Below are 25,051 nucleotides of genomic sequence, written 5' to 3'. Positions count from 1 at the left end.
CTAACCCTCACAAGTTAAAGTGAAAGTTGAATGATCCAAGGTGTGGCTGGTGTGGAGAAATGGGGCACACCAAGAGAAGATGCAGTGGACAACCAGCACCTAAAGGGAAAAATGATAGAATGCATGGTGCTTTTACTTCAAGTGGTGTTCCCAGTAGTTTTGGACCAGTTGAAGTAGACATATGAATGTTCAAGTGGGAAGGAATGAGAGTATTAAAACTACACCAGAACAAATGAATATATCACAAGAATCCGCTTCACCTCAACCATCACAGCCATCTTAGTATCACCCATCTACAACACAGCCATTACAGGTACTTTTGTTTTCATTTGTATATTTGAATTTTTTTAAATGCTGCCAACTAATGGACTCTCCTTAATATTATGTACAAGTTCCTTAGAAGGGCATTTGCTGTAAGGTTATTTTTTCAACCAATGACAGCCCCTCCAGTGAGGCCCCCTGACACTACCATCACACCACACACTATGGAAGTTGCAAGTTCTGAAACTACTGCTAGGCTTACAACATATTTCAACCCAATAGGTGCTAGTTTCACGGGGCCAACGGAAGCAAAAAAGGAACAAAAATTTAAAATTTCATACCCGTGAAACTAATCCTAAGACCTACTAGAAGAATAAGAGTAAATAAAAAGCGTATTTGGAATATTTAAAATTGTCGACCGAGCGTCCCACGCGTGACGCCTTTACCGATATCCACACCGACTTTGTCGACAAGTCTTCGAGATCGGCGGTACTAGCGGTCAGCACTCAAAAGAAACACCAATGCGACACCCGAAATTTTTAGACTAATGGACCTAATTTGAATTGAACAATTCAACTCAAATTATATATACTTATACACATGCATACACACATATATATATATATATGCAATTGTATCTTTATTATTCTCAGTCATATACATTTACATATATATAAGCTTTTGGTGGGGAGAATTTTGTTTCTCCCACCGATGTGGGATTGCCCAATTTTGGGTTTCCACATGACATGTGGATAGCCACATGTAAGCCATACAATTATGTTAAGTGGCTATAAAATAATTGGTCCATGTGTCTTCACATAATGAGCTCCAAGTGATTCCATAGAAAATAACCACTTAGCACACCATTAAATCTAATAAATCGGGTCTAATTAATCGATAAATTTAATCTCATTAAATATCCGATTAATCGGTCGCACCTTAAATCGTCTAATCTCTATTAGACGATTTTATTGTTTCAAAATATCTCGTCAATTTAGTTGTAGTGTGTGACCCTGTAGGTTCCCAATTACGTTGACAGTAATATCGAAATCTCTATTTCAATATTACAAACAGTGAGCGGTATCTAGCAATGCATCACTGTTACTCAAATAATCGGAAAGTCAATTTAATTGACGAACCTTGTGACCTACGTTACCGTGTAATATAATCCCTTTGTCCTCTATATCTCTATTGAGCCCAAGGCATGGTTGATGACATCCTTGTATGGCTCAATATCTTTTTTTTTTGTTTACCGAGTAAGTCTATCAGAACAAATGAGCTCGATATCGCTATATCGACTCATTTGGGTATGCATACACTTTTAGATTTAACCACCAAGTGGCCGTGAGATATCACTCCCGTTTCGTAGGAGGGACAAATCCTATCTCGGTCACTTACATTCCTCTCCATGCTTTGTGATATACCCAATAACTGTCTTTATAACCAGCCTGTTACGGTGGCATTTGACAGTATCAAAGTATGTGACATTACATGTAGGAATCCATGGTGAACTCAAGTCAAAGGACCATTACACTATAGTCACTTTGAGATATGCTAATGACAGTCACGTAACAACCCATGTAGCAATCTCATGGCGGGTCAGTCCAATACACATTACTCTTCATGTATACATGTGGTGTGACTTGATATCTCCATATCCATGACCTGTGAGACTTGGTCATCAATCAACACCTACACTAGTGTAACCATATTATTGTTGTCCTAATTAACGATAATACTTTAACTAGGGACATTTAGGAATAATGTTCAGTAATTATAGGATCTCACAATCAAGTCACACTTGATGCCTATAGAGCCTACTATTCCAAGGACACTATTGTGTAAAATCATATTTAGCGCAATTTACACAATAACAGAAATGCCTCGTATTATAATGAAATACATATCATATTACATAACTGATGATAGATTGCATCTAAGGCATACACCAATTCTCAACAATAGAACCTCCTCCTATGTGAACTGAAGATTAAAGAAGCTGATGTACCACATTTTGGGAATAATTATTGGAAACAAAACTTGGTCTAGTTATGTTTGTTCCAATATGATACCATATTAGTACCATTTTGGGTCGGATGATCTTAATTTGGCAGCATTATTTTGGGTTGGTTAATGTGTTTTAGGAAACGTTGCATGTTGGATACATGTTAGATTGCCAAAGATATTGCCTTTGTCTGTCTCTTTGTGTAGCTACTTTGGTAAAGTAACATGTACACTTTATGGTAAACACTTGTCTATTTATTAATATTGTCATTTTGCTAATTCAATTTCATTTTGGCAAGAATTTTCATTATGTTAACTTCATGTTTTAATCCATTTGCAACGGATTTATCCTCCAGTAGCCCAAGGTGGCTTTGTTCAGTAGAGGGAATGGGGAAGGAATATGGGAGTTCAATTTGTTAAAAAATAGCGCAGGGACTAAATTAATGTAGTAAGGGGACCAAATTGATGTAACAATTTACAACATTTAACACTATCAACATTCATACTTAACGGCTGGATGCCTAAGGACCTTATTGATATGGCAATGGACCAAACTGATAGTTCATTGGGACCTGATTGATGCACCTATACCACATAACCACCTAATTGATGCAACTGGTGCACTACCTGATGTCCATGCACCAGTGAGAGATTAAATTGATGTAACGATGACCAAATTGATGTAGCCGCTCAAAAATCGAGGACTAAATTGATGTCATCAAAACGTGAAGGACTAAATTGATGTAAATTTCGAAAATCATGAATGAAATTGCCTATTTACTCTACTGATAATTAAAAATGGAACACAATGGCCATACTTTTTTTTTTTGGTGAATGCGAACCGACCATGTTTTGATTTAAACATGAAGAGTTATTTATCAACTTGACAAGATTGTTAAAATTGAGTTTCTAGGTAGAAACGAGAAAGGAATCATAAAATCGAATCGTAGAATTGTAAAATTTACGAAATAATGACAATTGTTCTTGCAAGACATATATCTATATATACGGAAATTCAAGTAAAACATATATATTTGAAATATTAAGTACAAATAATATAATCTAGTCTCAATTTGAGTAGGGTCTTCCCCGATATGACTTTTGATTTAATCATTATAAGTACAAATGTTAATTTACCATTATAATTTGAAAAAGAGAATCTAGAATTTAGGCTCGGCATTTGATTTTCTCGTTAGTGTAGCCAAGAGTTCATTTCTATGACTTTTATTTATATTTCTAAAATTAATGGGCCCCACTTTTATTTCATGATGGCCTTTTTGACTGGGCCCACTTAACTCCATCTTTTTAGGGTTTTGTTTGCTCCGCCTCCATGAGTGCTCTGCATCCAGATCAATCCAGCTAATACTTTCTCCCTCTGTTCTTCCCACAAGAGAAGCGAAACAGGACTGAGGGAAAGGTAAAAGAGTACAGACGTCAAAATCGGTTCGATTCTATCGTTTCTGCCTATTCAGCCGACTCGAATCGCACTTCTACCCGATTCCATGGAATTCTTCGATTCTGGTCCGATCTGACTCGCCGATGGCCACAAAATCGTAAAATCGACTTATTTTACGAGTCAGAATCGCGATTTTGATCCTCAAGGTCCTTGAGGACATCCCCACAATAAAACTTATCAAAATATTTCCATTACGGGTTGGTCTTGTTTGTGAAATTTCTATGATCCATACACCCAACATGCATGTATAGTACATACAAGTATTTATTCAAAAAAGTTCAAGTAAATTATGTAAAAATAAATAAATCATTTGAGATCAAGTGATTTATTTGACAAAATTCAAGTAATTTACTTGCACTTTTTATACGTGCATTTTTAGCTTATATGTAGGGGTTGGTCTTGGTCGAGAAAAGTGAACACACCTGACACCACGGTGGGATAATGATGTGGCCATGAGGCTATCACAACTATATTAGTGATGTGTGACGTAATTCTTATCTTATATTTTCTTTGTACTGTGCCATAAATAAAGGGGTAGGAGACTTTCCCACCGAAAAAAAAAGGGGTTGCAGGAGATTGAAGCAGAAAATAAAGGGCCAAGAGAGGTGAAAAGATATTATATGTAATCAGTATATTAGGTGTCACTGTATTATTAAATATGTAAAAAAAATATTTTTATTAATAATTTTTTTTGTAATATTACTAAAAATAAGAGAAATTGAATAATCCTATTAGGATGTGGTATTATCACATCATATACTCATTATATAAAACACTTTCTCGGTCCACAAGGTTACCCCACTTAATTTCGAGCGTCCAATATATAAATGCTCGTCGCTCACAGCTTGCTCTGCTCATCCATCTCTAATTGCCATTTCTCTGCATGTAACGCTCCCTTCCTTTCTTCGAGTGATTAATTTGATCGAAGTTCGATCCTTAAAGCCGAAAATGGTCACTGTGCGTTTCGTGACGGGTATTATTGGTGAGTTCTTGATCCTTACAATAATCTTCCTTGAAAACAATAATTCTTTCAGTTTGGACGTCCTTGTGTTTTACCTTCGGCTTGAACGATCAAATATGGTAGTCCCGGTCCCGGCTTAAGTTGATTTTATTATCAGCTTTATTGTGGCACTTCATATATGTTTCATCCATTTTTTGATCTCAGGAAATGCTACGACCCTAATCCTGTACTTGTCCCCAATGTGAGTACTCTCTACTGCACATATTACGTACGTATAACCTTATTTATACAAAAAAAAAAAAGAAAGAAGAAGTTACATATGACCTGTGTTTATATAGTTTCTTACATGGGAATCTGGATACAAGAGTTTTTAAAGTCGAATTGTCAACGGCATGCCTCTTCCCGTGTAGCCAGGGACAAAGCCAACACTTCTGCTAGGGAGGCAATTGTCCCTTATCGTTCAAGCTCCTTCAATAATTTTCTCTGAAAATAATATAATTTTCGTTGTCCCACAAAAAAAATATATTTTTTTAGTGTATATGTATTCGAAAGTCCAATAGATTACGATTAATTCAGTTTGAGCCAAACTGACTTATTAAAGAGTAAAGCTCTTCTAATTAATTATAGATATTTTCCATTTGTAAGACAAAAGGAATACTAAGTATTATTTTGTCTCAGTTGAAAGAATTGTATAAATGATCTTGGTCATTATCCCTCCCTTGAAAGAAAATCTTGACTTCATCCCTGCATTGTGCCATTTTAGTACCTATTTTTATATTTTTATTAGGTCGATATGTCTCCCTTATAACAAGGAGGAAGAAGAAAATTAATGAGAAGTCTAAATCAACTGATACATAATGTTAGAAAGAGAAATTTACCGATTTTTTTTCTTAGTCGTCTTTTACTCCTTAAGTCTATATTCCATCAACGCATGGAAATTACGTTTTTGTAGGATCACAGTCAGGAGGATCTTCAAAAGCAAGAGCACAGAGCAATTTTCATCTTTTCCATATGCAATGACTATGCTCGAAGGCCTCCTATACACCTGGTAATTTACACTCACTCTCGATCTCGCTCGCATCAATTTAACATCTTACCCGAACATTTATATATAACATAGCTCTTTAACGTGACCATCCGTTAGATTGTGTTTCTTTTTTGTCCATTCCAAACGGTTTAATCTGGTTGTGCTTTCCTACCTCGATATGGCGTATACATTCTCTGATATTGCAGGTATAGTCTTCCTTTCGTATCACCCAACAACCTTCTCATAACCACTATCACTAGCACTGGGGTGGCAATCGAGTTCATATACTTGTTGATCTTCCTCGTATATGCACCGAAGAAGGAGAAGCTTAAGATTGTGGGCCTCCTCGCATTTGTGCTCACGGTGATCGCAACAGTTGCCCTAGTTTCCCTCCTTGCGTTGCATGGGAAACCGAGGATGCACATGTGTGGTATTGTTACCACCATTTTTACTATTGTCATGTATGCTTCACCTTTATCGGTTGCGGTAAGCCTCTCATGCTTATTTATTTCTTCTTGCTAATTACCACATATAAATTATAACGTCCTAGCAAAGCTAAAAAGAAGGTACGTCTCCATGTAAATATCTCAAGCTCAATATATTGATGTTGACCACCTCAACGTAAATTATATATTCACGGTAATATTTATTTGAAAAAGGTATAGGTTTGATTTTGTAGGTTTGAGTTCTTTTTTATTTTAATCCTTTTTATTTTTTTATTTTTTTTCATCCTTTACGTTTAAGTGTTTTTCCGACTTAGTACTTTTGTTTAAAAAGTCGTTAGATGTAGCTGACTTGGTGCTACATTAGTAGCCACATGTGATGCTCATACCACATCATACATATATATATATAAAGAAGACTAGTCAATAGACGAAAATTTAATTGGTTTCTTGAACTCACCAAATACCTGACCCCAAACACCAGCCTCATTCTCATCGACCTCTAACAATCGGAGTCTCAGCTCAAGCTCCTGCGTTGGACAGCCGCTCTCTCTTTGATTTGGCTATTTGATTGTTAACTTTCTCATCTCACCCCAAAGGATCATAGAGAAGGAGCGAGCCCCAGTATCAGTGCTTTTGGTCCTTGGATATCTCTGCCGTCCATCTTTCTCCTCGCGTTCTTCTTTCCTTACATTTTTATTTATTTATTTTCATTTTATTGTGGGAACCAGTGAACAAGAAGAAGACAACTCTCCATCAAGTGTTAATAAGGTGAAGAAGCCGAATGGTGTGGCCAATTAATTTTTCTTGGGTAGACTTTCCCTTTTTCTATTATTGATATGGTACGTATGAGCATCACATGTGCCAGCTAACATGGCTCCAAGTCAGCCATATCTAACGGTCTTTATGACAAAAGAACTAAAATAGAAAACCACATAAACGTAAAGGATGAAAATAGAAAATTGATTACAATAGAAAATGATTCAAACCTATAATTTTTCTCATTTATTTGTAGATATTCATTTAATGTGGTAGTTTAATTTTTATAGCTTTCTTTGGATAAATTTTCGGTATATAATTTCTTATAGTTTTTATGGACCTTTAATTTAATTTCTTGGTGCCCATGCGGATAATTGCAGCTTTTGGTAATGTGGCCATGCTTGTCATTTTTTAATACTCAATCTCGCACGTTTCTCTACACCTTCTCGCTCTAAGACCGAGACTCTAAAATGATTACCTAGAAAAGTTCCCATGGTTCCAATCTTTCTCTAATGACCCTTGAGGTGTGGAGGCTACGCTGTAATGAGGCACTTTCTCAACTCAATTTGAGACCGTCTTCGAGTTTCAAGTTTAACGCCAGATATTCTAATAAAATCCCTATTAATTATGATGCTCATTAGGTACAATTTGACATGTGTTATTAAAAAAATAATTATTTATATTTTTTTAAAGAAATAAAAAACTGGTCCCTAAATGGCCTGAGTGACTAACCTTTTAAGACCCACCCGCGCCGTTTTCTTTTTCATTTCTTTTTCTTTTTTAGGGGCTACACTGTGATACTAAAAATTTTAATGGAAAACACGAAGGGTTCAACTACCTTTTGTTAAGGTGGTAGGACAACACTTTTTTGGCTCTTAACTAAACCTAGGTTCAAACTTTTTTTTGGCTCTTAATAAGATGAAATGCCTTTTTGAAATATAAGAATATGACTATTGAGATTTTCAGCCAACAACTTGGAGAATTTTTTGAGATATTTGAATGAACTATTTAGGAGAAGAGTTTTAAAGGGAGAAGGAAGTTTAAATGATTCTTCATATGTCTATTCGAAAATTGGAAGGAATATATATTAGAAATAAATATAGCTTTTTGAATAATCGCATTCTTTTAAGTTATAATCACATCATTTTCACCAAAAAATCATACATCATCAAAATAAAAAAATAATATTGATTATTAAGTTTATCTATAATAATTTAACTATTAAATTTGTCTTCTTATTAGATTATAGTTTTCTCATTATTTTTTATAGAATCTTTTATTCTTGTTATACCAAAAACATATATAATTTTCTAACAAAAATAAAAGGTCAAGTGACGTATGAATTTCATTTAATCCTAGAGGATGCAAGGGCCGCTTGAAAATTTATTTGAAAAATTGTTTCACTTGTATTGTTTGAGTAAAGGAATATTGACCAAAATGTATGAAGATTTTAAGAACTAGTTTGATTTAAATACTGTAGGGGCGAATTTATTTGTAATATCATTATTTTAAGTAAGAGCAAAATGGGAAAAAATTGGAGAAACACCAAAGACTTTTATAAATAGTGTAGATAATTATTTATATTACAACTGTGCTCTATATGTTATATAAAATTTTCATTAATTGATATGATGCAGTAAAAATATGATCGACAGATAATAATCTCTTTTGGACTAGCAGAAATGTGCAAGGTTCTATCTTCTTCTTTTCTTTTTTCTTTTTTCTTTTTTCTTTTTTCTTTTATCGATGGTGTCCGGTGCCGTAACAACCGACTAGTCCACCGAGCGGTGTATTGTACGACCTGGGGCCCGCCATTAAACCCTAGATACCGATCCCCGAGAGAATCGAACCCTAGACCTGACCTACTGCTTGTTGTCAGCTTACTAGTGAATTCAACCCCCTCGTTGGTGTGCTAGGTTCTACCAGTTTCTACATTAGTAAAGATATTATACACAAAAAAACTCTAGTCATAGCCTCATAGGGCTTTGTCCGTCAAAATAATCGAGTGGAAAAATGGTGCGAAAAATTCCACGGTGAACTAGTTCTTATCAATTAGATCAAGATTAGTTAGTGCTTGTTTACTTATTTGATGATAATTTTGTATGCAGAGGATGGTGATCAAGACAAAGAGCGTCGAGTATATGCCATTTTGGCTGTCTCTCTTCACGTTCATATGCGGTATTTTATGGTTCCTCTTTGGCCTCCTCGGAGCTGACCCTTACGTTTATGTAAGTCCAAACCTAAACTAACAAATCTTAACTTAGCAAATAGGATCTCCGAATCCTATCAAGATTCTTGATTAACTGAGGTGGGGCCTCACCAGCGGCCATCACCACCAACCTCCTGCACCTTATGTTACAAAATAAAATTGTCACAAAAACTGAGATTCTAAGCAAAATTTGAAGTTTTTTTATAATTTATCCTTAAAATAATCATCAAAATTTTGAAAAAAATTATATATTTATTTTCTTCTTGACGATGTACATACTTCTTGACGCATACAAGTAAAGAGATTGATATTATATACAATAAAAAACATATAGAAAATAATAAATTGTCCAATATATGATGCGATAAAAGTCACATAAGCATTATCAAGAATGAGCATGGCACAGTGGCGCACCTCTCATCTAATGACTAAAAGGTCCGAGATTCGATACTTAGTAGGACCACTCATATGCCTTTATTAGATATTTAATATTTATATTTCAGTATACTAGGCTCATAGGCCTCCATTGGAATCGAAAAAAGTCACACAAGCATTAAATTTGCTGAATTTATAAACGGCTTATTTTCATCAAAAAGGAAAATAATAATAATAATAATAATAATAAAGGACGGACGGATTTGGTTAAATATTGCAGGTGCCCAATGGGCTTGGGGGCTTGCTGGGCATGATGCAACTGATATTGTATGCCATTTACCGCGACAAAAAAGCCGAGCCCAAGAAGGCTGTAGATGATGGTTTCATAGAAAAAGTCGAGCCCAAGAAGGCTGCAGATGATGGTTCCGTCGTCGAGATGAACTCCGTGGATCTCGAAAAAGCCAACCCGAAGAAGCATCAAGATCCAATTTAATTGATCAGTTCGGGAACCACCGAGTCTACGGAAGCTGTGATGAAGATTTGCATACTATAAATATGATAAGGGCGGCCCAAGGGTAAAGGCCATCCAAGCGACTGCTTGAGGCCCCCAAAATATAAGGCCCTACATCTTATTTCCTATATTTAAGAATTTATATAACTGTATACATGCACTTGCGTAAATACATGGGCATTGCACGTGAGAATTCATCTTCTATTGAGAATGAAAATTTAAAATAATTTATAAATGTTAAATAATAATGGAAAAAGTAAAATATTTCGATAACTATCTGATTTTGTGCTTTTAAAATTAAAACTTTTTAATAAATTTTCTATAGAAATTTAGAATAAGAAACATATTTTCTTAATCTTTAAATTAACTATTTTTTTTGTACTTCATTGCCACATGTCAAATTTTTATTTTTCCCAATTTTTTTAATTCCTCTTCTTGGTAATTTTTTCAAACTCTTGCACATCATTGCCGCATCCAACTCTTCAATTTTTCTAACTTTCTTGTTCGTTTCTTTTCTTTGTATTTTTTCTTTTGCTTATCCATGCTACAAGTTTTAATTAGTTTTATCTGATAAATTAATTGAATTTCTATTATGAATTAGTTAAATTACTACACACATGAAATATAATCTGTGTGCATGGATGTTCCAAGTTTAACCACTTTTTAATTGTTTCTTATTTTTCTCCCTTTCCTCATATTTCAATTATACTCTTTATTCTTCTTCTCCTTAATCCTTATTATGACCTAAAATTTTAAGAATACCATTTTTCTTTAAAAGAATACTATATCCTATTTCTTTTGTAAATGAAAGAAGAATATATAGATTTTAATTTATTATATTCTCATTAGCAGTATTATGTTATATTTCTTCTAATTTATCATATTTCATGTCTTAATTTTTTGCAAACATTTCGAATTAATAAATAGACATAATATTCTATATCTAGACAACTTCTCTCATGTATTCAAATATTTCCTATTATGACTTTAAGTAATTTAATTTTTTTTTCGGTGTGTCTCTGGTATCTGGAAGCCCAATGAACTCTTACTAATCAAGTTCGAGCCAGTGTAATTTGAATTGTTTGAAGTGATATGAAGTATGATATATATGTATTATATATAACACCTAAAAATTATATACTGTGTACAAAATAGAAATAGGGCAAATTTTCTACTAAACATCATATTGAGATATAACCATACATAAAGAAATGAAGAAAATGGGTAGTGATAGAATTCAATATTATTTAATAAAGGGTAAATTGCACCGATAGTCCAAAATATTTTACAAATGTTTCATTATGGTCCAAAAAGTTTTTTTCACTACATGATAGTACAAAATGTTTCAAAATTGTTTCATGATGGTACAAACCGTCAACTCGAGCTTGACGTCGTCAAGCCGACGCTGACATGGCTATTACGCGTCATCTCCTTGCTAACGTGGCTAAAAAATTTTAAATAATTCTAAAAATTTAAAATTTTTAAACTTTTAAAAATAATTCTAAAAATAATTTTAAAAATAATTTTAAATTTTAAAAACTTTTAAAAATAATTTTAAACTTTTAATTTTAAAATTAAAAATAAAAATAAAAATAATTTTATTATTTTAAATTAAAATAATTTTAATAATAATAAAAAAAAATTAATATTAAATTAAATTTTTTATAAAATTATTTGAAATTATTTTTTTTTAAAAAAATATTTCAAATTTTTAAATTTTCAAATTTTTAAAATTTCAAATTTTTAAAATTTTCAAATTTTTAAATTTTCAAATTTTTTTTCTAAATTTTTACTCTTTTTGTATTTTTTTATATTTTGTATTTTTTTTAGACTTTTAAAAATTTTATTTTCTCTTAAATGACGTGGTGCATTATAATTTGTTTCACGTAACAAAAGTGACACATAGGACGCGCTATGTCAGCAAAATGTTAACGGCGTTAGGGTCAATTGACGGTTTGTGCCATCATAAAATAATTTTGAAACATTTTGTACCATTATATAGAGAAAAAAACTTTTTGAACCATAATGAAACATTTGTAAAACTTTTTGGACCACCAGTGCAATTTACCCTTTAATAAATGGACTTATAATATAATAGAAATAATTATAAATTGTGGAATAAATTTGACTCATATCCTAACATATTTTATATGAAGGCGAACAACTTATTGATAATTCATGATTTTTACAAAAATTACATTTATAGAAAAATTTAAATTTTTATAAATTAATATATGTACTTATTAATTTTCTTATAAATTAATAGATGCGCATGATGTTATCTAGTTATATTTAGAGTGATCGTAAATTTAAGTTCATCGTCTCTTCTTCATAACTTACATTTAAGAAGAAATAGATATAGAACAAGCTTAATAGGCAGGTGCACATCAATCACAAATTTCGACTCATTTGTGGATAGTTATTGAAATTGACATATAAAGATCTATTATATTCGCCTAAAGATCCAACACTCGGTCAAAGAGAGTGTAATACATGCTATCGCTTGATAATTAAAAGATTTCATATTCAATTCTTTTGGTGGAACTACTCATTCTCCTGTATTAATTATTATATTGTATCAAATTTATATACATCTTTTATTACTGAAAAATCTCTTGATTTTTAGATGAGAGCGCGTACTTCGCTATCTTTCTTGGGATAATCCTCGCTTTTTTCCTTTTGAACAAGAAATATATACAGATATTTATGGTCCACCACGTGGTGGACTACTCTCTACAGGAGAACATTGCAAGCGTTGAAAGTATACCAATTTATTTGAAACGAATTTCTTCGCCGGCTGAATTTTTCTTAAGGTAATTAAGATCAATCATAACATATTATTTAGCTGAGGAATTTATTTCCTCAACAGAGCAAACCCACAATAACATATATACAATCATGTGACTGAATTTTCTAAATCACTCAAGATCCTCATGGGAGAAGTCAATTCATTATTTGGTGCTTTTCTCGGGAGTCAAACTCAATCTTTCGCCCCAAAGAGGGAGCTATAATTAGGTATCAAAAAATAGATGTATATTGGTACAACACTCGAGAGCAATACCGTCAAAAACTCGATTCTAACTCTTAAAAGCATGCGATTTTACGTTTTTACTATCCATGGTGAGTCAACTCACCGTAGAAATTTAAATTTGGTAGACTCGTGTAAAAAGTCAGTTTGTTTAGTAAAATCAATAAAAACTGGATTTCTACTTAGTCAAATGTTCAACTATATTTTCTTTCCAATTTAAGGAAATTGATTGACTTTTTAGTTCATATGATTTAGAAAAATGAAGAATTAATTTATAATTTCTTGTACCCTCAATTGTTGTTCAAAATCGACGTTCATAATTAAAAAAGAATGAAATGTATGGTTTGTTTCATCGAATATTAATAAGAATGTACAATGTTTCTCAATTTTACCCAAAATAAGGTTATAGTTCATGAATATACGTATATAAGTATTTTTTTTACTTAAAAACTCGATTTTGATTGACTTGTTAAGAGCCCCTCCCTCTCCTCCAAAGAGGTGTCTTTTGCAAAAGATGGGCCATAGAAGCGACGCCGAGGCAAATAATACAATACTCTTTGAACGGACCTTTCCGTGTTTGGCACAAATGGATTTGGGCCCAAATCATGGGTCCAGCATGCATCGTCAAGAGCAATTCTAATTTAGGGAATAAGCTTTTGAAGTCACTAATAAATTAAACCTACCTAATTCATATTAAATTGCACTAAATTACATGCAAGATTGAAGCGAAAACCTTTTTAAGGGGCCAAGGTGAACTTCACATGATTTATTTTTCTGCCACTTTTAGAATATAGTGGCCAGTGGCATGATTGTCTTTGAGAATGGTTGGTTGTAATAACACTAGTTCCATATAATCTTCGATCGACTATGTTGACTCGAAGTCGAGCAGGCAGCTTTCCATTATGTCGATCTATTTATTTTTCTTCAAGAAATTCTCCAATTAATCATTGTGTTCGCCTTTTCCCCGATGAACACGGGGAATTTTAATTAATTTAAGAGTGTGACCAGCTTTCCTAAGAACTTGATCAGTTTAATAATGTCTAGAGGCCTGCTTGTTTATAGATTTTTTGTTTCTCTTTTTCGAGAATATGAAATACTTGTGAAAATTAGAAGAAAAAAAAAAGTGTAAATTTATATAGCTAAAAATGGGGTGAATTTTCATCTCAAATTAATAACCCTTATTTATCTTCTTTTGATTTAGTATCTCATTGTTTGTTTTTTGATATTCTGTATTTTCAGTTTATTTTCGGTGATTTTAATTTGTACGGAAACTTAGTTCCTAGACAAAGGGTGTAAACGGGCTGAAACACGAACGAATGGTTCGGGCTTGGTTCAACAAAAGCTCGAATTTGGCTCGTTCTAATAAAGCTCAAGCCCGGCTCGGCTCAAGCTCGCCAATTAAATGAGTCAAACCGAGCTCAATGGTATTTGGCTCGTGAAATTCGTGAACCTAAACGGGCTTATATATATATATATATATATTCTTATAAGTTATATATGTATATGTTATGAGGCCCATGCCCTCTAACAAAATAAATACAAGGCTCGCTCACACCACATAATGAGGGTTTAGCCTATTATCCTGTCTCTGCTCTAGGTCAGGCCATTGATCAAAATGAGCCTAAACGAGCCGAGCCCAAGCTTGAGCCTATGCCAACGAGCCAAGCTCAATCTTGATTGCTTAGGTTCGCACGAGCCCGGACCCGAGCTCAAGCCTACGAGTTGACAGGCGAGCGGAGCTTAAGCTTGTTATATTTGGGCTCGGTTCAGCTCGTTTACACCCCTATCCTAGACGAGTGGCAAATATGTGACCTCTAGTCTAGTTTGATGGCTTAGCAAAACTTTCGAAAAAAAATGCAGCCGAAACTGCGAATACTAATTTTCTAGTAAAGCGTCATATGAAAAGTGGAAATTGAGAAATCATTAAGTTGTTGTGTGTGTGGGGGGGTGTGGAGGGGATATAAATTAGAATAATTTCCGTACTTGGGAAATGTTTATAGGCATTTTCCCTCGAACATTTGCTTGTGATGGTCAACTATAATTTTTTTTTTCAAGTTGATCAATTTAATTTCCCATTAAAAAATGATGTATCTGATCTAGTTAGTGCTTCAACTATATCAAGTTAGGCTCTTCAAACAATCCACACATCGAGAAAGTAGGCATTTTCGTCAAAACTGTTTGATGAAGATATTGAGTCAAAGGTGAAATGACTAAAACAACTTATTCAATAAAAAATGGTGTAACGTAGTGGCGCATGTCATCAACTATTAATTTAGAGATCACAGATTCGATATTTAGTGGAACTAACCGTATCCCTTTATTAGTTATTTAAGATTTTTCTTTTATTGTATTAAGTATTGAGCCTCATTTGTAATTGAAATAGAACATTATTCAGAAAGAAAAAAAAAAGACTTAAACAATGGGAGACATTGGATCTCAACTGAAAAGTGCGAAAAATAATAAGGTTGCGTAGAAAATTTGAGTGTAAATATATATCATGTAACATTTGGCACAAATCAGTAAAAACAAATTGAGATATAAGCATAATTTTAGATTCCGTCCAAGCATAACTTCCCTTTATTCTGATTAATTTACTCGATTACCTATTAAAAATTTTGATTTACTTGATTGGATTTAATTTAAAAATTCTCAAACTCTTAGAATTGAGACTATTTAATTTCGATGCCAAGGTTAATGAAGGAATATCATAATACATTATAAAAATTAAATTAAATTTTTTCGATAAATTGCTTAGATCTATATCTATTGTATACGTATAATATTCCTTTACGTACCAAAGGGAAGTTAGTTTTCAAAAAATGATTTAAAAAGAAAACAACTAGTTAAATGTGAAAATGTGATTATGGAACTAGCATAACTTACGGTAATCAGTGTTTGGTCTTCTCTTTTTTTCTTTTTTTCTCTCTTTCTTTTACGGTCATAGACAAGGTTCATAAACCTAGAAGAAGATAAATAGATCAAGGAAATATGGGACACAGAAGTCTCACGGGTGAGAATTAGACTCTAAACTTTTTAATTCCAAATCAAATTCGATATACCAAACTCTCTTTTTCAATCACTTTATTGGTACTTCCTCCAATTATAAAATGGGCCAAGATCCTTGCTAATGAAACACACAAGAATTCCTCCTCTATCTCCCAAACTCTTTTGTCTCTCACTTATCTGATCCCACTTTGCCTTTAAAATGTGCTCTCAGGGAAGAGGCAGTGCAGCTTCAGCAGCAGTAGCAGTGACTGTGCTCACACTGCTCTACCTCCTTGCCTGCACCGAGCAGGCTGAAGCCGCTAGTTATACGGTCGGGGACTCTTCGGGCTGGACCTTCAATGTCGCCACATGGCCTAAAGGAAAAGGCTTCAAGGCCGGTGATGTTCTCGGTAAGCTTTTCCACCAAGTCTCTCAATCAGCTGTGAAGGCACGTAAATTTCCGACTTTAAACTGGCTGCGACTAATGTATGCATGTGTGGGTTTACTATTGCAGTTTTCAACTACAGCCCTGGAGCTCACAATGTGGTGGCGGTGAACCGTGGAGGCTACCAGAGTTGCAACGCTCCCCCGAGACCGAAGGTCTTTCAGTCCGGGAAAGATCAGGTGAAGCTGGTGAAGGGGCAGAACTACTTCATCTGCAGCATTCCCGGACACTGTCAGGGAGGAATGAAGATTGCCGTTACTGCAGCATAAAAGAAAATTATTACTGATAGAAATAAGTCTCGATAGCCACTCTATATGTGAGAAGTTTTCGATCTCTTATGGGCACGGTTGTCTTAATTTGGGTTTTTTGCACTCTGATGTTACGGAAAAATAACATAATGGCATAGCTGCCATCATTGCTGCTTCAGTTCTGCAGCTCTACTCAGCAAAGGTTATCAAATCTTGTTTTCTTGTCGACAATTAGCAGGCATTTTTCCCTTGTTTCCTAACACCTACCCTCGCATGGTAACATAGATTTGTATGGTTTGCCATCACATGGGAACTAGGTTTGAGAGTCCACGAGGGAAAAGCTTGCACCAAGCGAAGCTCAAAATTGAGAACTGAATATATTGCACGTCGTGCTACTCCCACCCCCCAAGAGTAGATTTTTTATCCATCTCATGGTAATGAACTATTGAGAGCAAGTACTTAAAAGCATTTGCCAAGGACGAATAAGTGTAAAGAGTACATACTGCCTCCGTGCCTCGTAGAGGCAATTGGTAAGAGTCAAGATCGTCCAATTTCCAAAAGTTGTGAACAAAAACTGGGGTAATGAGATAGATAATTATTTGTTTAACCGTACGATACACTCTGATTTTTTCCCAGATCCAGGGGTCGTGCACCGTTTCATGAAAAAGATTCGAAAAAGCTACCTGTGTCTACATTATCAACTAGAGAAACCCATCTGATTATGAAATTCAGAAAGGCAGATGAAATGAACAATAGTCCGTGGTGGGCAATGCATCAACGTACTTACTGGATAAAGCTCCTAGGAAAACAATTAAAATTGTTCTTTCATTCGAGGAAATATTTCCTAATATGAACATCTACAAGAAACAAAGTAAAAAAACAAAAGCACATCTCAATGAGTTAACAAATCGCACCTCATCGAGATTTCACTGTTACAGCATTTCTCAGATTTGAGTACCTTGCCTCCAGCTCGAACCAAGACTCCAAGCTCACAAGCTGATTAAACTCCTCAAATGTAGCCATCTTCTTAAGGTCATCCTCATCTCGGGTGGTTCCCTTCTCCTTCAGAGTCCTAAGAACGTCGAGCAGAGCATGGGCTGAGGCATAAAGGGCCGTCAATGGGTGCACAATCAAGTGAAACCCCATTGCTCTTAGCTCCTCGGGAGTATGCAACGGCGTGACCCCACCTTCGATCATGTTGCAGACTCTATAGCCTTTCGTCCACCGACCTATCTCCTTCAGCTCGTCATCATCCCTTGGTGCCTCCACAAAGCACGCATCAGCTCCAGCCTGCACAACCCATGGAAGGAACGGGATAACGATATGACAGGTGGCAATTTGCAGGCGAATACCCAAGCTTAAGACTGTGACCCCTATGTTTCAACTTGATTCTTCAAAATTTAAAATATTTAGCTCAAGAGACTAGTGGCATAATTCGCCAATATTTCCAGCCAGCATCTCTGTTATCAATTTATTTTACATCTTGAGCTATATCCGAGCTCGATGTCTATTCATGCTACACTTATATCGAGTCATAGTCAAGGTTAAGCAGGCCTTTATAGCAAGTTCAAGCTGAGATCAAGCCTCAAAACCTGATACATAACCGAGATCATGCTACTATTCTCCAGATTCTGTTAGTCTGGCTCAATTGCACACTACAAAACATTCGAAATTGAGTTTGTGAAATTAATGAATTTAGACAATTCTTCACAACTTGCAAAATGGGGGTAATCAGAAATTTATCGTTGGATATAGTGCAGGAAACAGATAAATTAGTGCAAATGACAAGCAATTAGCACATTTCACCAACAAATAAAATCTTATGATAAAGACTAAAAGACTAGCATAAAACACATATGAAATCAATCTAGTCCACATTACCTCCATGTAAAGATTTGCCCTTGCAATGGCATCTGAGAGACCCGTCTTTGCTGATGTGGCACGTGCATCCGTCCTGGCCACTAGGAAGAAGTCAGAGTCCCCAATAGCATCCCTTGCAGATGCTATCTTCGCAGCATGCTCCTCAGCAGGAATGACCTTTAAATAGTATGAAACAACTAGACCATGAGGAGTCTAAATAGTTAAAGAGATCCTACAAATTAAGTTAATGGCTCTCTATGGTTGCAGATAACTATTGTCACCATTCCACTTTGAAACCCAATGAAAAGAGGGGTAAAAAGGAGGAAATCTTTTAATGCAACATGTCTTGGAAAGTGCAATCTATCACATTCTCTAATCGTTTGTTCCAATTTGATGAATCTAAAGGGACCATAACTTCTTTTCTCTTTTCCTCGAATAGAATCCCACAGTTGAATCACGAGTTACGAATCAATACCTGTTTCCCGCGCATGTGCCCTGATCAATGAGAACAAAAAGGAAAAATTAATTAGAAGTTAAGTAGCATGTTGTGATGGAGTACAAGATACAAATTATTGTTCGCCAATCACATTAAACTAATATCAAATGGGACAATACGTACCACACTTCTTTGGCCATGCTTGATCCTGCGATGCAAGAAAGCTAATATCAGCATAAGAAAAACAATCAGTGCGTGCACAACTTTCATGAAGAACCCCAAGATGGAGCGACAATCATTTCTCTGTCATAAAGATTTCACTCTCCAATGTGAAAGGCCATATTTACAGGAAGAGAAGGAAATTTTATCTTCTGGATTGAAGGGTTTGAAGTCATACCTCAAGAAAGCAACCAGCAGCTCCTGCGGCAATCAAGTCCTTGACAGTCCTTCGCACATTGAGAGCATTGCCACCCCCGGTATCTAGAACAAACCAAGTATAACTTGTGACATGACATATGATGAATCATCTACAACATTTCGCTGCATCAACACTGGCGGAAAACTTGCTAAGTAAAAGGAGACTATTCCCCCAAGATAACCCCTCAACATAAAGAATTCTCTCCTCGAGCAGGCTTGTAGCTTCATTTCCTTTAATTCATATCTACTACTGAAGCATCCAGTTTTTCTATCGTGATTCTTCACATAAGGATGTTGCAGAAGCAAGTAGTCCGGAAAATACTGAATCTATCCCACAAATAGATGCAGAGTTTATAGACTCCGTCTTCGATTTCAAATACGAGGTTTTTATTTTTTTACCATCTATAGACACATAGAAGATCACATGCCACACCTTAAGAAGAGTGCTCCCTGATCTCGTCGATAATAAACAGATCACCATCCTCACTTTCTTTGTTCTTCCTTGTTCCGTAATCAGGTTCGCTCATATCAAACAACCAGACTAAGGACAATAGGTAGTCAAAAAGCCTACTACATTGAGGAGCATGCCAGAAGATCCCCATCCTCACTTACTCTACTATCAAATTCTATTCTTCGTCGCTCTTATCTAAACAGAAACAGTTTGGACAAGCACGTACGAATCACATTGCAGAAGTTCAATTCTGCAGAAGTATAAATGGGGTGCACTCACCGGCATCGGCAATAATCGGTATCAACGGTGCTGCAGCGCACACAGACCTCGCAGCTGCTGCCATTTCTGGTGGCCTGTGAAGGAAGAAAGGCGGAAAAATGCAGGGCGGCGGGTGAATCAGGCGTATGGTAGTAACGAACGATGAAGTACAGGAGGAGGCAAAGAGGAGGGGAGGCGTACGTGAGCAATCCGAAGTCGGGTTTGCCGAGGAGGGAGGCGGAGAGGGCGTAGCCGGAGATGAAGCCGGCACTGAACCCGACCTTCTGGACAATCGCGGCGGAGAGAGCGTCGTAGCAGCCGGGCATCAGCACTATCCCCTGCTCCTCTATCAGCCGCTGGACCCGAGTTGTCTGCTGCATCCTCACCGTGAGGTTGGGCGACTTCCGGCCGCCGTTTTGCCCCGTCGGGGATCTTTCCCGGCTGGGGAATGGGCCAGCCGGAGCGGCTTTAGCAGTAGCCGCAGTAAGAAGCGACATAGCAGAGACCGATGGGGAAGAGAAGCTGAAGAAGAAGAGAGTGCGAGCAGGAAATTTGAAGTCGGAGCGCGGAGTCGGAGAGAGAGAGCTGCCTGCGTCGGCTTGCCAAAAGACGATTCCATCAAGAGTTCGTGGAGGTGACACGTGTCACGGGAGATGACGACTGCTTCTAATCAAATGGGAATAAAAGGAAAAAGATGCGACCCCTCGAAAAAATGCATTAGAAAAGCTACAAGAATCTATCGGATGTTATAAAAGGGAGGATTCTGTCGGAAATCGTTGATTTTCAGAGGGAAGGGATGACCTCTTAAACGGACACAAGGGAAATTTTCATGCATTATGATCTTGTATACCTCTCGATTGCACCTGCACATCGGAAACTCCATTAAAAACTGGCATAGAGTCTCTTGGTTTGAAGTCAAGTGCATATGTCACCGCACTGAAGTGAAGCTTTCTTTCCTTATGTGCTAATCGTGTTGATAGATCGAGGTGATGAACTTTTTTCGATTAACGGAAGGAAAACTTATACTAAATTTGTTACATGGCAGTAGATTCTATTGGAAATCGTTGATTTTCGGAGAAAAGTTAGGGATGACATCTTTTTTTTTTGGGTCAATAGTAAGTAGATTTTATTAAAAAGCAAACATAATGTACAGGATGCCGAAAAGACAGTCGGCGATGACACGAGTCTTGCTAACTCGATAGGATATGAGCCAGAGCTATCCAATCACGGATTAACAGGATCGAGTGGCTCTGACTATGAATCATCGTAACCTCAAATGGAACCACAGCATGAACCCAAGAGCGGCTCCGGCCCACGTCGGTAAGGCATCGACAATAGTAGGCTGAACAACCAATGATTTTACTAACAGGAAATGTGGAAGGTGGTCGTACCAGCGTTCAGCACGAGTGGTTATCAAGCTATATTGATGAGCCGCCTGATTGAAGATCAGGCTTATGCAAACAAGAAAATGCACCAACAAAGAGCTCACCAACACAAACAAAACAGCAAGCATAAGGATCTGATGTTATTCGAACGGAGCGAAGCCGGATCCAATCTGGTCTGTCCGAAACTCCATTAATGAGAACTTGCGCAGAGTCTTTCGGTTTCAGATCAAGTACAGGTGTCACTGCATTGAAGTGAAGGTCTTTCCTCATTAGCTAACCGTATTATTAGGATCGAGGTGATGAACTTTCCTATGGATGGAGAACTTATGCTAAATTTAGCATCAATGAACCGAACGATTACCCTCTTTTTCTTAGTGAAAAATCAATTATATGTGGTCAATATTTTGCTTTTAATTCCTGTAGTCGACTGTCATTTCTATACAATTCCATCCACCTAAGTATGTTACCGGAGTGCCCAAAATAAGCTTGCCATTGGCTTGGCTTCAGAAGCAATTTTCCACGCCTGCAATTGTGTCTTTCACTCATCATATCTGTAGTTAATATCGTCTCGACTCTCATCTAATAAGCTGGAGAGTACCATTTTCCAATGATTTTAATGGCAGTTCTCGAGCCCATGACACGAAGCTAAGGTACAAATGAGATGTAATTCGTACTTAAACAAAGAGTTTTGTCTGCGAAAACGAAACCCTACCTTAAACCTTGACAGGAAATAAAAAGGGCGAATAACAAAAGTCCATGTAGATATTATGCACCAAATGTTCGTAGTTCATCAACCAAAGTCCTCATAAAACTATCCCGAGTTGTAAGTCCACGGAATTTCTTGCACGCCGCCACACAAAACAAATATGTCCCTTTAGGATTAGGTAATAAGAGAAGTGAAGCTCAACACTAAATGACTGTATCTAATCAAAAGAGAAGAAGTAAATGGACAATATCGATCCTTGATATGCATGATATTACGATGTCGACACTCCCACACCAAGAAAATCTATGAACGGGACATCTTTCCGCAGCTTGACGGATTCATTTTGATCACCTCCGACTTGCACCTGCCTGGAATTCACTTCCCACCTCAGAAATGCTTGATCATTGCTAAAATTGCTTGTCTGGTCCCTTATGGTCGCCGCCTCACCAGTACTCCCATAACTCCTTCCCACCCTAAAGTTCCCGAAATGACCCGGATCAAACCTCCTGTAGTTCAGAAAGTCGAGTCCAGTACTAGCTTCAATATGGCCACGATGCATTGAAGAGTTTGGGAAGTTCAGGACTTGGCCTCTTCTTTCTTTCTCAAAGAAGTCAAGAGAAGATGAAACGGGCACCATCCGTGGCGTAGAAGTCCAAGAAGGTGAAGAACTCATGAGGGACGGCAATACCGGTATCCTATCTTTACTGCCCGGATTTTGGAATTCAAAAAATCTAGTCCTGCCACTACTCTCAAACTTGAAACAGGAGTTAATTACTTCTTCCTGAAGCTCTTGAGGCTTTCTGCAAAACATTGCCTTACTGGAGTCAGTCATGGAACTACTAGAATTGGGTTGACCGGAACCTCTCTTGGCACTTAACTTGGATTGCTCCCTTTGCTTTCTGGCCATTATGACGTGCCAGTGGTTCTTGACCGCATTATCAGTTCGACCCGGGAATAGCCTTGCTATGAGTGCCCACTTGTTTCCATGCACCCGATGTGCTGCTCCTCCTCCATATGTCAAGTCCATCAAGACATGGTACTACGTTAAATCCCGAGTGATGATTTGGGAGCAAATTTAAGGGCTTGTGGGTTTTCAGTAAAAGGGACAGCTCGCCAAGTGCTAAAAGATCCAATGCTAGAGCTTTCCATTTCCTTATTAATTTCTTAATTAATTAATTTCATTTAATTATTTTATAAAATATTAGTCTTTAATTAGTTTCTCCTTCTTATATATATCACACGGTTACTTCCTGCTCATGGACATTTAGTTTGTTTGTTCTTTTTCTTACTTATTGTGATAAAACAACATGTGCAACATTTAATGAAAATCAGATTAACTTGGTATGCATTGCGGGGCAGGGAAAAGATAGTCCGATAACGTGCGAAGTTGACGAAATAAATTGTTAATTTTTTTTATGGTCTGTCTCAAATCATTATCTAAAATTTAGAATGACTCTTATCTATCGATTATGGAATTTCATGATGATTTGGATGTAAAAGGGGATTTTGAGCGGCATCAAGTCTCAAGAGCAACTCGAAGAAAAATATTTTAGTTGATTCGTGCTTGTTTTACAGTTTTACTGCAAGCCTAATGAAGAAAAAAAGAAACAACCTTCTTTTTTTCCATTAAAAATGCTAACAAGATTTGTATCTGAAGACTAAATGAGGTATATATTTATTAGTGCATGGTAGTGATAACAACACGTTACTTATATAAGTACTATTAATTGCGATGAGCTGGAGAATTCAAACTTCACCAGATCCCAAATTGATCTCCTTTGTATATATGGGACAAAATTATTTAAACCGGCTTTCCGTTCGAAGGAAATTGAACGTCCACATCGATGAACAAATTTGCTATTATTAGCTAACACCATGCTTAGTCTTGCAAGCATTATATATGGAGATAGATGGATTAGTTAGCTCCATGAAGAATTTAGTACCATTTGAGATGTGGAAGTTGACTCTCCAATGGGAACTGCCTGTCATTCATGTAAGCCAATCCCATTGGTAATTGACATGCTAACTTATGTAGTATTCAATTTCTTTTTTCCATCATTTATATGAGTGGCAAAACCCCGTCTGTAAATTTTTTACCACCTTTTTTTTGGAGAGCAAATAAAAGAAGATTTCAATTAAATGAAACATTGAATGAGCACGACGAAAAGAACCATTCGAGATAGCAAAATCCAGACAATGTCGTGTGCATTATTCTTGTCTACAAAAGAAAATCCTTATTTTACCCCAAAAAAAAGCCTTAAGATAAAGAATAAATATTTTATTTTTTTAGAAAAACATTTCACTTTTAAAAGTGAAAAAAAACCCAAATAATTACATAAAACTTAAGAAACCCATAAGTGGAAAAAAGGATGGTAGTAAAGGGGCACATATTTTTTTGCCCGATAACCAAGATATTTTAGATTCAATTCTCATCGTGAGAATACCCGTAATCCTTTATTTAATTTTCAATTATGTTTCCTTTTATAGATCCATTGACCCATGGTAACCAGAAATAAAAGAAAAACCTTTAGTGGAAAAATGAGAAACCGTAATGACATATCATAATAATAGATGTATGTCAGAAAATCAGAAAAACCAATGGGCCGTAGCTTGAATCAAGGTATATATGTAATGAATTTGATTCTAGCAATATATATATTTGATGCTTAGAAAAATAAGGTGGGGTAGATATTGTATACTATTGAGATTAGACCCACTCATGTGGTCATTCTAATTTTTTTCATTGCGTACCATAATACTCAAAAGTCTAAGAGACCATAATTAATCTAATTTGAGTCGCTCATAAAGGGATTTTTCTTCCAATTT

The 25,051-nt window shown here is 35.9% G+C and overlaps 4 protein-coding genes across 6 annotated transcripts; 2 read left to right on the top strand and 2 right to left on the bottom strand.

Annotated features, from left to right (window-relative positions):
• Nucleotides 1–4,555: 4,555 nt before the first annotated feature.
• Nucleotides 4,556–10,208, top strand: LOC116189251 (bidirectional sugar transporter SWEET1-like). 2 transcript variants are annotated; one of them, XM_031518827.1, is made up of 6 exons: nucleotides 4,556–4,703; nucleotides 4,887–4,923; nucleotides 5,635–5,730; nucleotides 5,916–6,195; nucleotides 9,020–9,139; nucleotides 9,776–10,208. In XM_031518827.1, the coding sequence occupies exons 1-6, from the start codon at nucleotides 4,670–4,672 to the stop codon at nucleotides 9,986–9,988; spliced, it is 780 nt and encodes a 259-aa protein (XP_031374687.1). In that variant the 5' UTR covers nucleotides 4,556–4,669; the 3' UTR covers nucleotides 9,989–10,208. The 2 variants fall into 2 exon arrangements, with proteins under 2 accessions (XP_031374687.1, XP_031374688.1); XM_031518828.1 differs by having other exon boundaries at nucleotides 4,685–4,703; nucleotides 4,887–4,950.
• Nucleotides 10,209–16,165: 5,957 nt separating this feature from the next.
• Nucleotides 16,166–16,943, top strand: LOC116189185 (basic blue protein-like). The gene is made up of 2 exons (XM_031518738.1): nucleotides 16,166–16,429; nucleotides 16,534–16,943. Exons 1-2 carry the CDS (start codon nucleotides 16,240–16,242, stop codon nucleotides 16,731–16,733), a joined length of 390 nt encoding a protein of 129 aa, XP_031374598.1. The 5' UTR covers nucleotides 16,166–16,239; the 3' UTR covers nucleotides 16,734–16,943.
• Nucleotides 16,587–20,746, bottom strand: LOC116189184 (carboxyvinyl-carboxyphosphonate phosphorylmutase, chloroplastic-like). 2 transcript variants are annotated; one of them, XM_031518737.1, is made up of 8 exons: nucleotides 20,336–20,746; nucleotides 20,156–20,229; nucleotides 19,406–19,488; nucleotides 19,192–19,216; nucleotides 19,048–19,067; nucleotides 18,594–18,749; nucleotides 17,627–18,002; nucleotides 16,587–16,722 (listed from the first exon to the last, which is right to left on the bottom strand). In XM_031518737.1, exons 1-7 carry the CDS (start codon nucleotides 20,629–20,631, stop codon nucleotides 17,628–17,630), a joined length of 1,029 nt encoding a protein of 342 aa, XP_031374597.1. In that variant the 5' UTR covers nucleotides 20,632–20,746; the 3' UTR covers nucleotides 16,587–16,722; nucleotide 17,627. The 2 variants fall into 2 exon arrangements, with proteins under 2 accessions (XP_031374597.1, XP_031374595.1); XM_031518735.1 differs by lacking the exon at nucleotides 16,587–16,722 and having other exon boundaries at nucleotides 17,415–18,002.
• Nucleotides 20,747–22,496: 1,750 nt separating this feature from the next.
• On the bottom strand, nucleotides 22,497–23,252 carry LOC116188750 (transcription factor MYB54-like). Its single transcript, XM_031518231.1, has one exon. The coding sequence runs from the start codon at nucleotides 23,250–23,252 to the stop codon at nucleotides 22,497–22,499; it is 756 nt and encodes a 251-aa protein (XP_031374091.1).
• Between the last annotated feature and the right edge of the window lie 1,799 nt (nucleotides 23,253–25,051).

The sequence above is a fragment of the Punica granatum genome, chromosome 8, assembly GCF_007655135.1.
Source record: "Punica granatum isolate Tunisia-2019 chromosome 8, ASM765513v2, whole genome shotgun sequence".
Classification (NCBI taxonomy): Eukaryota; Viridiplantae; Streptophyta; class Magnoliopsida; order Myrtales; family Lythraceae; genus Punica; species Punica granatum.
Note: the sequence above shows the minus strand (reverse complement) of the source record. Positions and strands in the feature narration are given on the sequence as shown.